This window comes from Cornus florida, unplaced genomic scaffold, assembly GCF_030987335.1.
Source record: "Cornus florida cultivar Cherokee Brave unplaced genomic scaffold, ASM3098733v1 CherokeeBrave_3.0.0_Hap2_Chr02, whole genome shotgun sequence".
NCBI lineage: Eukaryota > Viridiplantae > Streptophyta > Magnoliopsida > Cornales > Cornaceae > Cornus > Cornus florida.
In genome coordinates, this window is record NW_026775572.1 from 76723830 (window position 1) to 76739528 (window position 15699).

Here is a 15699-nt window from a genome sequence, read left to right on the forward strand (position 1 = left end):
AATTGAGTTGTTCTTCTATCAAAAGGTTTTCATCCAACTTCTCTCTGTTGTACACTCTAGATTCAGATTGTCATCAAAGACAGAGAGATGTTGAAAATGGATACTATTGGAAGAATGCTATGTTTAATAATAATCTTCAACCCAATAGAAACCAAAAGAATAATGATAGGAAGAATGAAAATAAGAAACCTAAAGAGAATAATTCACCTAAGAAGAACAAAGATGTGTTAGTGCTATAGAGAAAATTGCTCTTGAACACTCATAACCTGACATAAGTACTCTTATAATTATCTAATTATAATTGCTCTTCAGCACTCATAACCTGACATAAGTACAGATCTACATATTTTAACAAGAACATTTACCAAGTTACTGACAAAATGCGTGTGTTGTGGAAGAGCATGCAGTATTGACAAACATGGATCCAACAATACCCTTGCCAGTTATACACTAAGAACATAGACAATCCATGCAAGATCACATTACACCCTGTACCCTTCCAACTGAGAAAATGTCATGGAAGAAAGAGAAGGTCATAGAAGTCCAGAGAAAGATTCCTGCAAAAGGCACCGCCAAGAAGAAAAAAATTGATTCCCTGATTTTTATAATGTGTGAAGGTCATCCTGTTTCTGTAAACCTAAAAGTAACAAATCGAATCGAATTAATATACAAACTAAAAACAAGGTAAAACCAGCGTGCAAAGATATTTGATGTATTTCTTCACAGCTCGTTACATACAGCAGCAGTAACAAGATGAAAAGAATGTAATTTTACGCCCATATGACAACTCTGTTGGAAAGACCTGTGTTTTTCCCGCATCATGTACAAAAAGATGCGACACCCCAACCGCAACCCAATCCCGGAAAATAATCCAACTGATCTGTCTTCCAACAAATCCTTGAAGCTCCAAACAAAATGTGTCCTCTCGCCAATGGATGAGGAAAAAAATGAAAGAATCACGAGAAAAAAACAAGGGTTAGCAGCTACATGTACTCACAAAACTATGGGAACAAAAACCTGTCAAGTTGTATTTCTCCAAGCAAATTACGTCGCTGACAGAGATCTTAAATCTGCTGATTTGTTGATGCGACACATGCAATCCGGACATGGGACAGAATATATCGAGTCATTTGGTCTTTTGAGCTCAATTCCTTTTGAATCACTATGAGTTCGCATATTCAGCATATGCCTTTTGAAGCTTTTCCACCTGGGAGCAAGGTAAGGAGAATATAAATAAATAGCCAGTCATGGTATTCATCATTATACCCGAAGGAAGCACCAATATGCATATACCCATCTGATTGATTATCAAATATATTTCACTTTTACTGGGAAATAAGACAAATCAATAACTCGATATAGGTTCACAATCCAATTCAAGAACGAACAACTAAAAAATGGGCAAATCACAACAAAACAAATTCAGAGAAACTACAAATATCGACTTCTATTGCAGCAAAATCTCACGTATTTAGATCATCAAGGCCATGTCAGCTAAAGGGAAACCACAAGAAGAGATCAATACATACCCAACTTTGGGATTGTCAAATAACAATGCTAACTTCCGCTTGTCAGGCCTAATAGTCTTCGAGTGTCCACTATACAAGTATCGTCTGTGGCCCAACAAAAACTGGGGGAAGTTTCCACCTTGAGTTGTCACAAATACTTCACTGTGAAGACAAACAGTGTAGTCTATGGCAGCCATCCTGGAAGAATAGTTCTAGAAGCAATAACTCAAGTCAAAGCAATGACTTCAAATAAGACCTTAAAAATGGAAGTAGAAATTCAAAGACACACAAGAAAAATCAAACCTTGAATGGAGCAAGTTCCTCAGCAGATGCCAGAGTCTCTTTGGTTTGTAAAAGGGGAAACATTTCAAATAGCGGAGCCATATATCTCTCAGAATCATATATCTTTCCAGATGCTAAATAGATGGATGTACTTTTGTCAAACCCCATTCCTCTAAGCATCAAACCAACCTGATAACATAAAAGACAACAATTTTTTTAGTTATTAATATATATTACATATCTCTCAGAATCATATATCTTTCCAGATGCTAAATAGATGGATGTACTTTTGTCAAACCCCATTCCTCTAAGCATCAAACCAACCTGATAACATAAAAGACAACATTTTTTTTAGTTATTAATATATATTACATATATACGTAAGGAAAATTACTCATCAGTCATCACACCCTTTAACCATTTGTTTTGATGTTGAAAAAGGCGAAAAGAAAAAATTAGTGAACCAACAGTCGCAGCATAGAAAATTTTCAAAATACCTTTAAAATCACAAACATTGCACTTTGTTATTACAAACGCTACAAGAAGTACACAAGTTTTATTACCAAAAACATGGTAATGCAATGAAAGCTCAAAGCAAGCCTAAGAACAGACCTCTCACAGATAAGAAAACCACTCCTAGGCTACAAAAATAAATCCCTCACAACCCAAAGACGAGAGAAATTCAACGAGGTCAGGAAGATATTTGCACTTTCCCACAGCATGGCGACTGGGCACTCACAAAACATGGAGGGGGGCCGGAACCAAAAAAAAAAAAAAACCTCGATGAAATGTAAATAAGAAAAAGCTCCATCAACCAAACAGACAAGTGACCAAAAGGTAGAAGCTCGACTATTGATGCTGCAAAATGGAACACCTGTGTCAATGAAAAGCCAAGGCGAGGTGTGAAAGAAATTAGGAAGGCAATAGACACCAGGAGCAAGTAGAAACATGCATCAAACAAACAGACCTTACTCACCGTTGGCAAGAAGAAGCTGGCTTACAAGAGCAGGCAGCAGCTTTGTCAGTCCATGGATGCACCACTTCATTGGCCTGCAACCGACTTGCCCCAGCAAGCACGTGCATAAACTAAATCTTCCCCACACAACAGAAAACCAAATCTGACATGGTCAAACTCTGAAACACCATACAGAGCCTTATTAACCCTAAACCCCACTCAAGATGAAGTCGTGATCAAAGTCGATAAACAACCCCCCAGTGCCATAACCGTGGGCAGTGGCATATATGACCACACCCTAGCAATGGTATTGGAGACAGTAGAGACAAACAGGGTATAGTTTCAGTTGAAGAGACTAAGTTAAAAGAATAACAAGAAGTATAACTCCATTAAAGCCCCAGTAAGGAGAGACCTCAAGTAACCTGCAACTCAACCTAACAGCCATGATAAGGCAAGCAAATCTATGGAGTTCTCTTTCTGGAGCACTAGAAGAAATGTAACTCAACCTAACAGTCATATTAACTGAGGCAAGCAAATCTATGGAGTTCTCTTTCTGGAGCAATGGAAGAAGAAAAAAAAAACCCACAGAAAGCTCTCTGTGCAATAAATGGAGACTAAAAAAAAAATTTTGACAAGTAACATGCTGAATACGATGTTACCTAACTGTCAAAGACTCGTTAGACACACTCTTCTTTTTCTTTTTTCTTCCCCTTTTCCCAAAACAATAACCACAGAATTTTAAGGGGCACCAAACCTCCAACATATGTCGCAGAAGTTCTCTATGGAATTAAGTTATAACAGCTTTACAATTAAAACCTAACCAATAGCCCCGGAAGATTAAGCTTAATGTAGCATAAACGATAACAGAGTTAACTCACAAAGAAAACATTCACAAGAGAGAAAACTGAAATTATATTGATAAAATGTCTACTTGCAAACTTACATCTCTTGCCTTTATATAGGCAAGTCAAATTTTAAAAAATTAAATCATCCGTGAAATAATACTAAAGGGAAAATCAATCACATGTCTTCTGAGATTTGATGGAGTAGAATTAAATCTTGCAACGAAGAATAATTTTTCAACCAAGCTATCTATTGTTGGCAACTACACCAATCATGTTGTTGCCTATTGTGAACTCCACCACCAATCTTCCTGTTTATTTTCAACTTCTCCTTTTTCTATTGTTGACTTTTCCTTATTTATTCTTTTCTTCTAGTCGCCTTACCTTTTCAGCCTCCCTGATTTGCGGTGATCGCGTATGCTCAAATACTTGTGAGCAAGTTGTTCTACATCAGTCTCCCTGTGTGAAAATAACTCGTCCCCAAGTTACCCAAATCTGGTGGATAATATTCATGTATGCTAGCCACGTTGAAGGTAGAAGAAATGGCCATGTTAGCAGGTAAATAAATCATATAGGCGTTGTCATTGATTTTCTTTAGAATCTAGTATGGACAATATTTCTTGGCCTTCAGCTTCTTGTATGTTCCCACTAGAAACTCTCTTTTTTCTTAGATACACCATAACAAGGTCCCCTTCAAATACTCTCTTCCTTCGTCTCTCGTCAGCTACAGCCTTGTATTTGGCATAAGTTTCCTCTAGATGTTTCTTGACACTCTCTTGAATGGTCTTAACGTGCTCAGCCATTTTCTGTGCAGTAACACTCTTCCCTGGTAACTTCAGTAAGGATACTAAATCCAAAGCAATGTTTGGAGGACAGCAATACACAACTGCAAACGAGGATTTGCCAGTGGACCGGTTAACCATGCAATTGTAAGCAAATTCTGCCTAGGCAAGAGCAAGATCCCATTGCTTTGGTTTCTCTCCTGAAATACAACGAATCAGATTTCTAAGGGTCCTATTCACCACCTTCGTTTGGCCATCAGTCTGGGGGTGACTAATGCTATTGAAATTAAAAGAGGTATCGAATCTCTTCCATAGAGTCCGCAAAAGTGAGACAAGAACTTGGTGTCACGGTCTGAGGTAATGGACTGTGGCACCCATGTAAACGAACCACCTCCTTAAAGAACATATTAGCCATCTAAAGTGCATTGTTCGCCTTCTTGCACGCAATAAAATGGGCCATTTTGGAAAATCGATCAACCACCACAAAAACAGAGTCTGCCACTCGCTGCATCTTCAGTAACCCTAGAACAAAATCCATGGATAAATCCTCCCATGGAGCATCTGGAATAGGCAGCATTGTGTAAAGGCCAGTATTCTTCTGAGATTGGCCTTTATTAGTTTGGCAAATTGAGCACCGCCGCACATGATTCCTCACGTCATGCTTGAGTTGCGGCTAACAATATCGTTCTTCCACCAGCTCTCGTGTCTTATCACACTCCAAATGTCCTCTTAATCCTCCTCCATGCAATTCACGAACCACTTACTCTCACAAAGAACTCCGTGGAATACACAACTGATTGCCATTAAAGAGAAATCATTCTTACATGTGCAACCCTTTAAAGGACTGACTCGTTTTACACGCTGCCCAGGCTTGGCCAAAATCTTCATCAGCCTCGTATAACTCCTTCAAGCACTCGAAACCTGTGATTTCAGCCCTCATAGTCACTAAGCAAGCTGCTCTCCGACTTAGTGCATCTGCAACTTTCTTCTACTGGCCTAACTTGTGTTTTAGCGAGAAGATGAACCGTTGGATATAAGCCGCCCATCGCGCTTGCATCCGATTAACTCTGTTTTGATTGTAAATGGATTTCAGTGTTTGGTGATCTGTAAACAGCACGAACTCTCGCTGGATAAGATAATGCTCCCACGTATGCAAAGCTTGCACCACCACATATAATTCCAACTCATAGGTGGTCCACTTCTTGCGTGTTTCACTCAGCTTCTCATTGTAAAACGCTACTAGCCTTACTTCTTGTGATAGAATTGCTCCGATTCCCACTATTGAAGCATCACAATCCACCTGGAATAGCTTCTCAAAATCTGAAAGGACTAAGATTCAGGCTGTTGATAGTTTTTCCTTAGTCAAGGCAAAACTTATCTCAGCTTCCTCTCCCCATTGGAATTTTCCTTTCTTCATGCATTCTGTGATGGGACCCACATTACTACTGAAGTTCTTGATGAACCTTGGGTAGAACGCTGCTAAGCCATGGAAATTGCATACTTCTCCCACATTCTTTGGCGTAGGCCACTCCCGAATGGCCCTCACCTTCTCCTCATCTACCTGAATGCCATCACTACAAACCGCATAGCTGGGGAATACTAGGCTTGGGGTCACAAAGCTACACTTCTTCAAATTAATGAACAACTTATTCTCCTCCAAACCTGTTAATACCTCTCTCAAATGCAACAGGTGTTCTGCCTTTGTTTGACTATAAACCAGAATATCATCGAAATAAACTACTACAAATCGACCAATAAATGGTTTGAGTACCTGATTCATCAACCTCATGAAAGTACTCAGCGTGTTGAATAATCCAAATGGCATAACTAACCACTCATAAAGTCCTCCCTTTGTCTTAAGCACAGTTTTAGACTCTTCCTTAGGGCGGATTCTGATCTGACGGTATCCGCTCTTTAGGTCCACTTTGGTGAAGACTTTCGATCCCGCCAACATATCCAGTATATCATCCAACCGTGGAATGGGAAATCTATACTTGACAGTGATTCTATTAATTGCGCGACTATCAACGCACATTCTCCAACTGCCATCTTTCTTCAGTACTAGCAAGGCTGGAACAGCACATGGGCTTATGCTCTCCCGAAATAACCCTTTCCGTAGTAACTCTTCCACTTAGTCTTGTAAGATCCGACTCTCGTTGGGACTCATCCGGTAATGTGGTAAATTTTGCAGGCTCACCCCAGGCACCAAGTCAATGTGGTGTTGAATGTCCCTCATGGGAGGGAGACTATCAGGCAAGTCTTCCAGCACTAACTCACTAAACTCCTGCAATAATGGAAACACTATTGTTGGTAATGCAAAAGGAGGTTGTTCAACCACTTCCCCCTTACACGTAATAGCAAAGATTTCAGGGGCTATTATTACTTCGCCCAAAAATTCCTCATTGTTGATCAACATAACTGAATTTCCTTTAGAAAAATTAGGCTTCATTCAGCGGACCCAGAACAATCTTCTAACCATTCTTGTATAGAGTATACACATTGTCTCTACAACGGTGAGTGGCATCAACATCAAATTGCCATGGTCTGCCCAAGATCATATGGCATGCATCCATGTCGACTACATCACAACACACCTCCTCTGCATGTGTTTTCCTAATTGAGAATGTAACTGTGTAGGTTTCCGTTACTCGCGTTTCTGAGCCCTTCATGATCCATCCAATTTTGTATGGATGGGGATGTTTTCTGTTTTAAGCCCCAACTTTCGAACCATTGTTAAGGAAACAATGGTCTCACTACTGCCACTATCAATAAGAACGTCACATACCTTATGGTTGACAGTACAACGTGTATGGAACACATTATGACGTTGCGGGTGCTCCTCCTTTAGCATGAACATCAACCTCCTCGCGACTAAAGAGTGGGACAACAACTCGCCATTGTCTCCTTCAATCACCTCTTCTTCTTCAAAGGTAAGGAACTCACCTTCCTCACCCTTGTCTTCCTCATGCTCGACCAGATTTACTGTTGGTCGCTTGGGGCAATTGTTTGATTTATGGCCAGGTTCTACATCGAAAACACTTGCCCATACTTGGGTGTGCATAGGGATTTTATCTCACAGCAGTGGCTCCCCTTCCAGCAAGGCCTATGGGTGTTGCAGTTTTGGCCTCTGATGGACCATCCCCAATGCCTCGCCATGTCATCGGAACAGAGACTGATATTTCTAATAAAGAACTTGCTTGTAATCAGGGGGTAAAAATCGGACTTTCATCAACTTCTTCTTCTTGACCCATGTACGTACCGGATCTTTACCCTCACGTGCGCGGGTAGTCTGCACTTGATCCCACCATGCTGATGTGCAACCCTTCAACTTATAGGCCAATGAGGCCACTAGTTTGACTTGCTTCTCCTCTTGGTTTTTCATATAGTCAAACAAACACTCAACTTCACTAATCCAGTCCAAGAATTCTTCAATACGAAGATGACCTTGAAAAGTGGGTGGGTCAATCTTCATACAAAAATCCCTGGAATCATCAATTTCCCATCGACCTCGATTATCTCCAAACACGTGTACGGCTCGGATGTTACCAAACCAACATTTTCCCCATAGGCTAGTTGCCTAATCAATGGGTTTGGGTTGCGATTACTAGCAGGACGTCCATGATCACCGTCGTTGGGCAGCCTGCTTTTCTTGTGATTAAGTTCCACCATTGTCAATCTCGCCAATACTTGGCGCATAGTTTCATGCATATCAAGTAAGGTTCAATTAACGTTGGTCTGGAACTCAGCCATCACCATCACCATTGCTGGAGGGGTTGCTTCCATCTCGTAAACCAACCATCGAAACAAAGGCGAATCTTGGATTCGAAACCTTGTTCTGATACCAACTAACGTAGCGGAAACGATAAAGAATAGGGTTAAACCTTTGAATTCACAAAGAACACATTCACAAGAGAGAAAACTAAAATTATATTGACAAAACGCCTGCTTGCAAAAATTAAAGCATCCGTGAAATAATACTAAAGGGAAAGTCAATCACATATTTGCTGAGATTTGATGGAGCAGAATCCTCCTTAAATCTTGCAATGGAGAATAATTTTTCAATCAAGCTATCTATTGTTGGCAACTACACCAATCATGTTGTTGCCTATTGTGAACTCCACCACCAATATTCGTGTTTATTTTCAACTTCTCCTTTTTCTATTGTTGACTTTTCTTTATTTATTCTTTTCTTCTAGTCTCCTTACCTTTTCAGCCTCCCTGATTCGCAGTGATCTTGTATGCTCAGATACTCGTAAGCAAGTTGTTCTACATCTAAGCTATTAAGTAAGGAGTCCAATAATGCATATCAAGTTCATACAACCTGCCTCATGTATGATCCCCTTTTAAACATGAGACAAACTGTTGAAAAATAAAATCCTCCACCAATCACGATGATCCGATCAATTTCCTTCCAACTATAAATATTTCTATATAATGGTGGAGCAAAATCCTCTACCAATCAAGGTGCCTCCTTTGACTATTGTACACCTTCTATATTTTCTTATCTTTACCATACCTATATACAGGCTCTTTGTACTTAAGCAATATAAAGATCTGAATAATAAAAATGTAACCCTTAGTGGCTCTTTGTCCGTAGGCCTTAGTGCCGAACCATGTATATGCCTGCCTGTGTTCTCCATCTTCCGCTTATTCTTGATTTACATTTTATATTTGCACATCCAAATTTAAAATGGCATCAGAACATCAATCCTAGATCATCACAGAGAAACATATTTGTATCGTCTTTTTGTTGCTCCTTTTGGCTCTCTGCCATTTTTTTTTCTTTCCTTTACTGATTACAGAGAGCAGTGAAGAAGACTAGTATTTCATTCGCAGCGATCTGATCCCCCTCTGTTCATTTTGCTCGCCTCAATTTTCTGCAAAGAGAAAAAAAAAAAAAAAAAATATATATATATATATATATATATGGTTTCCGAATGCGCCATCAATTGTTCCATACGTGCCCACATGCGTTGTTGGAACAACCATACTCTAGTAACCTGCCAATCGTGTGCTCTACACGCGCCTCATGCGGTGGCAATCTTTTGCTACCTTCATATCACGCGCCGACTATGCACCTTCAATGTGCTTCATCACGCGCTTTTAAGCGCTGTTCGAAAAAAATATATAAAATAAAAAATTTGGTATTGTTACGAGGATCTACACAAATCTCTCTCTTGTCAAATCCTAGATGTTCTTGTAATCCCATCTAGAATTGAGGGGGAGTATTGGTATTATTATCAAGGAGCATATTCTCTATGTCTTCACATTCCTTTACTGGCGTAGTTCCAGCCAGTTCCCAGCGAGTTCCGGTTGGTTTTCCCGGCATAATTCCGGTCCGTTTTTCGGATGGTTTAGCACCTCAGTGTTCCTCGATGTAGTTCCGGCCCATTTCCCATCTTAGTTTTAGGCATTTCCCAGTGTTGTTCCGGCCATTTCTCGGCGTAGTTCCGGCCATTTCTCGGCGTAGTTCCAGTCATTTTCCCCAACAAGATATGGTCAATTTCATGGCTTTGTTCCGGACACCTTTTCATCATCTTTCGAGGCGTTTCTTTGGCAAGTTGGGCATTCATGATATTCATTCTCCAACTTAAAGAGGAGTGTTGAAAGATATAAATATTTCTATATAATTGTAGAGCAAAATCATCCACCAATCACGATTATCTGGTCAATTTCCTTCCAACTATAAATATTTCTATATAATGGTGGAGCAAAATCCTCCACCAATCACGATGCCTCCTTTAACTATTGTACACCTTCCATATTTTCTTATCTTTACCATGTCTATATATAAGCTCTTTGTACTTGAGCAATATACTGAATAATAAAAATGTAACCCTTCGTGGCTTTTTGTCCATGGATATAGGCCTTAGTGCCTAATCATGTATATGCCTGCCTGTGTTCTCCATCTTCTGCTTATTCTTGATTTACATTTTATATTTGCATATCCAAATTTAACACAAACAGATAGAATAGAGTGCAGAGGAGACTTGCCCAATACCTCTGGAAACAAATGCAACGTCACATTTTAAACCACTTAGGACACAAGATCAACAAGATTCCAAATGCAACCTCACATTGCTTGATGGGGTGAAGAGGATAATTTGGAGGTCATCTGAAGGAATTGAAACATTAATTCATAAGCTCAAGAGCAAGTTTTTTTTCCCGCTCTCCGGGAATCCTTTATAGTTAGGTTACAAGGATATGGTAATTCCTCACTAGGGTCTTCTTCGGATTTTACTAAATCTAAGAACTCTATTATTTATTAATGGATAAATAATAATCACCACTTTGAGGTATACCTTTGATTTCCTTTAAAAAAAAAAAGTTCAATTTTCCTTCTTTACTCAAACTCTAATTTTTTTTCCTTTCAAATTTCTCATTTTTCTTCCCTTTTCTTCTTCTTATTATTTTTTTTGGCCCCCTACTTCTTAACATTCTTCTTTTTGCACTTAAGAATGATATATATAGTATGTAATTTTTTTTTTTTTTAAATCTTCTTATTTTTTTATGTTTTATTATTATTTTTTTTTACACTGCGCCCCCTCTGAATTAAAATCCTAGCTCCGCCCCTAACCCTATTGATTCAAAAATTACATCGACCTCTCCCAAGGTTAAGTTTTTGTAACAAATTCATCCAATACATTCATGTTCAATGAAGTCACAGGACGAAATCAAAATTAAATTATAAAATACCATATTTGCCCTTGTCATTTCACTTTAACTCCACTTTTCAACTAAAGTAAAATAATTATTGTAAAGGCCAAGAAAATTCATAATTAACTTCATACAATGGAAATTTCTAACCATAGTTGTCAAAGGCGTGCCTCAAGGCACAACAGTTGCGCCTAGGCAAGTCAAATTTACAAAGACACTAGCTTATTTAACAGGCAAACATGATGTAAGACTTCCCTTTTTTTTTCTTTTTTTTTTCTTTTTTTTTTTACTTTTTACAATGCGGTTGGTGATCGTGTGTTAGTTATGGGGAACTCTACCACATTTAATACATTCCACTAACAATAAAAGAAAAAAGGGTCAATAATCGAAATCCCAAATCACTCGATACAATCAGTCCATAAAATCAGTGTGATTTAGGGCTTCATCGTCTCTCCAGCAACTTCTCTAGCACTCTCTCTCGACTCTATCCAGTAAGTTATTCTTCTTCACATTGCTGTTTTTTTTCAGTCGACTTTAGGGCTTTCTCACGTCAACTTTAGTGAGAAGCATAAAAAAGACCCAAAGAAAACAATTATCTCATCCAATTCCTTAAAAGCTGTCTGAGTTTTAAACTTTAAAGCTAATTTTGAAGCCTAGACCTTATAACATCAGAAACACACAAGGCATGTGCCTCATCCCATATCTAACGCATGAAAAAGTAATAATCTTCAGTGAACTAACAAAATATAAACTTCTTTCTTCTAACCATAGAAATAAAAAAAAATTAATAATTATTCTAAAAAATATGAAGAGTTTTCTCGTCACTATAAATGCATAGTTTTCATATTTTTTTCCACACATTTTGCGGCACCAATTACTAACAGGTAGTGCTAGCAATTATTAGGTAACTAGATGACAAATCAACATTGGTAGAGGCAATTTCTTGATGGCTACATAGAGTGTAATTACGTAACTAATAGGTCAATGCTTGTTTCTAAAACTGCTAATACGCAACAAATTTACAATTTTGCAATCAAACCCCAGCCCAACAAAGCATTCTCTCTCTTTCTTCCTCATTTTATTTTTATTTCTTTATTTTATGTCTTATTTTATTTTATTTTTCTTTATAGCATCAATTGAACATATCAATGTAACTGTTTCAAAATTTAGAGACAGAAAAGGGGAAAAGTGTACTTTATTGTTTTGATTTGTGTCAATAAAATCTATTCCATTAAGGAAAAAGGGGAAAGAAACAAAAATTGAATGCCCAAGACTACCAAAGAATGAATGCTTTCATGCCCAGGCTCCACCTTATTCATACTCCACATTATTGGCATTAGAAATGATGTTGCGTGTAATATTAAAGCATAATGGGATAAATGGAAGAGTGCTTCAACATAATTTATGATGATGGAAAAGGAAAATTATAGTAAAACAGCCTTAAAGACCAGCCAAGATTTATCAAACAAAATGTTCAACAGCAACAAAACATGTTCACACAATGAGTGTTGCTGAATTATGGAAGTTGAGATAGTTGTGTAATAAATAAAAATTAACAAAAATAAAATAAAAAAAATAAAAAATAAAAAAACGATCATGTGACAAAAGTAGTACCAATTGGAGATTAAATGAAAAAGAACTGACCAAGATTGCTTCGCCATATACAACAGAGATCAACAGTTACAAAAATAAAGAAGACTGACATGACCCATCCTAAGGGTAATGCTACCGCAAGGAGAAAAACCACAATTGATATGGTAGGAAATAGAGATAATATAGTGTTGTTGGAACTGAATTTATGATCCCAAACAGCACAACTTTAAAATAAAATTCACATATGTTACCACAAATAGTTGGGACAAAGTTTTGATGGATTGAGATAATTAGAATTAATTAGTAAATACAGCTTTCAATCTTTCTTGAATTTTTTTCAATTTTGCGTAGTAATTTCTCCATTGATGTAAACATATTGTTGTAAATTGGAATTGTTTAAAGGATTAGTCCAGCAGAGAATTACACAAAGGTTTGAAGGCATACAAGAAATATAAACTTCATTAAAGAAGAAATCCAAGCACTTTAATAAGAACACGTTTTAATCTCCCAATAACTTTTAGTTTGAAGAGTCAAACCAACAAACCATTTCCTAAAAAGACCAGCTTGCGTTTCTGAATTTCTTATGACTAAAAGAAAGAGTCTTTTAAACATCACATAGTGAATTAAAATGCATAGAAACTCATGCACAAACTGTTTCATAGAATATTGCTCTCTCTTTTTGTAAGAGAAGAAAAAAATAAAGTGCACCTACAAACAACTCTAAGACAAGGATATAGATGACTTGCTAAACATTAATATAACAAATTAAATTCAAGAGAGTAAATTATGGCCCAGTAATAATGGATTCATATAGCAGAAAGTAATGCAATGGAACTTAATAAAGAGTACAGAAGATAAACAATTTTACCTCTAAAGGTGTAAGAGGGCATTTCCCATTGATCCTGATTGCCCCAGGACGAATAACTCGACCAGGTCTTGTGAACTTCCCTTTCCAACCTCTCTCTCTTGCAGCCTCCATGTCTTCTTTTTCTTGCTCTCCACCATCGAAAATACAACAAGAAAAGGCAACCATATCCTGCACATGAGAAAATAATCAACCTTGCTACCTATATTGTGATGATAGTTCGCTGCTGAAGGTCATATATACAAGAACTAGAACAAAGCACTTCCCACTCACTGAAACTAACCTCCTCAAACCGAAGATGCACAGAAACATATTTGCCACTATTATTTGCACTAAGTTCTTTCATTCTTGCCACCAAGGATTCAGCCAAAGTTAGTATATGATTTGAAAATTTCAATGCTTCATAGTTTGCCAAGCATCTGAGTCGCTGAATAATTGGAGGAGCATCAAATGACAATCGATTTGCAAAAGGAGAAATCCTTATGACCCTGAGTTATACATTTACAAAACAGACGCTTTTAATTAACGGAAAAAAAAAAAAAAATCAGATTAGAATTCGGTAGGAAACAGAAAAAATAACCTGCCTTACCAAGAAAAATGGAAATGCATAACAGAAATACTAACCATTAGCCACCATGAAAATTTTCACTTGACATTATCATTGCAATTGACAAGCAAGAAATAAAATAAAATACCTAAAATTTTTGTTACTTCCTCTAAAATAAGACAGATCAGAATGAATGGTCAAGGGAGAAAAAAAGAAGAAATCTATAACATGCAAGTTTCCAACATTGATTAGACAAAATGGACTCCATGTTCTCCCTAATTCAAGTTGAAAGTCTTCAAGCAGTCATACTTTCAACTTCCACAAATTGATTCCACTTCATGGTGCCAGAAGCATAAAACATGTGCACCCTTCTGAAAACTACAAATATTTCAGTAACCTCTTTGTTCGAACTTTGTCAATATTTCCAAGCTTAGAAAAATTAATTCGAATTGGGTAGTGAACAACATTAACCCAATATCAAAGACAACCTCACAGTTTGCAGACAAGTCAAAAGGTATTTCAGCACATTCATAGAAAAATAGAATGAGGAACAATTTCCATAGTAGAAGAATGGAAGCACAAAAGTATGTTAATTGTCAAGCATGTGAAGTCTTCCAAGCTCATCGTATTTACCAAGTATTTGCCACTTCTCTATTGGTGTGGACATGTGGTGAATGGTACACTGCCCCTTACATTTTACTTCCAAATATATTTAAATATTGAAATAAAGATTTTTCCTACTCTGAAAATACCCCTCCCCCAAGATACATCTAGCATTTCATTTTCTTTACATTTCTATTATGTTATAGTTTACCTAAAAAACATAATTATGCACATCTACAGATCTACTCTTTTAACCTTTTTTTTTATGCAACCATAGTTAATCTTCAACAAACCCAGTACTAGATACATGAGTACAACACTACAACCAAATTCGATCTAGAAAACATATTTTCTGAAATGAATGTATAGTCTATTACCAATAAAAAGGATATCCAAAATCAGAAGCAAATGAGTATGGGATATATCCTCCACCTTATTATAACATGAAAAAAATATAGTAATGGATATTGGAAATGGAAGTGACTAAAGGAAAAAAGAGCATATACATAATTTAACTTACCTTTCTTCAAGTAGCCTTGGCAGAACTGTATCCTTATAGAACTGAATGGGTGACCATGCTTTTATCCTGAAGTTGTATACATTGCTCATATTGTGGGCAAATCGTTCCATTAAGTACCCAGGAACCTTGTTAACCACCCTTACATCATTTTGAAGGGAGCTAACAAAAAACTCTTCATCATAAATGTCTCCAAATTTACTGCACAAGTAAAGCCCAAGTCAAACAACTTCGGCTGGAAGAAAATGAAACTACTTTGTGTTATAAACCTAATATAAAAAAGATTATAATTGGAATATTATGGACATCTGTGAAAAGCAAATTCCTAAGGTTAATAATAGAACACATTTTACATATTCTCCATTGTATAACAATAGGATAATGACTTAGGGGAAACGAATAAAAGGAATGACAAAAGAATTACCAACTCATTGTTTCACATACATGCTCCAATTACTGCCCCATATATATATATATAGCATAAGAGAATTGTTGATACTTTAAGAAGATTCCAAAAGATAATCAAAAATTACACTCCTAACACTCTT

At 37.2% G+C, this 15699-nt stretch overlaps 1 protein-coding gene across 1 annotated transcript in view; it reads right to left on the minus strand.

Annotated features, from left to right (window-relative positions):
• Positions 1 to 575: 575 nt before the first annotated feature.
• Positions 576 to 15699, minus strand: part of LOC132295342 (protein ESMERALDA 1) — a 28915-nt gene continuing 13791 nt past the window's right edge. Inside the window, exons 5-10 of the mRNA XM_059793567.1 lie at positions 15155 to 15352; positions 13768 to 13972; positions 13488 to 13655; positions 1812 to 1979; positions 1530 to 1720; positions 576 to 1207 (exon numbers count right to left, since the gene is read on the minus strand). Coding sequence (XP_059649550.1) covers positions 1045 to 1207; positions 1530 to 1720; positions 1812 to 1979; positions 13488 to 13655; positions 13768 to 13972; positions 15155 to 15352 — 1093 coding nt within the window. The 3' untranslated portion in view covers positions 576 to 1044. The remainder of the gene's footprint in view (positions 1208 to 1529; positions 1721 to 1811; positions 1980 to 13487; positions 13656 to 13767; positions 13973 to 15154; positions 15353 to 15699) is intronic.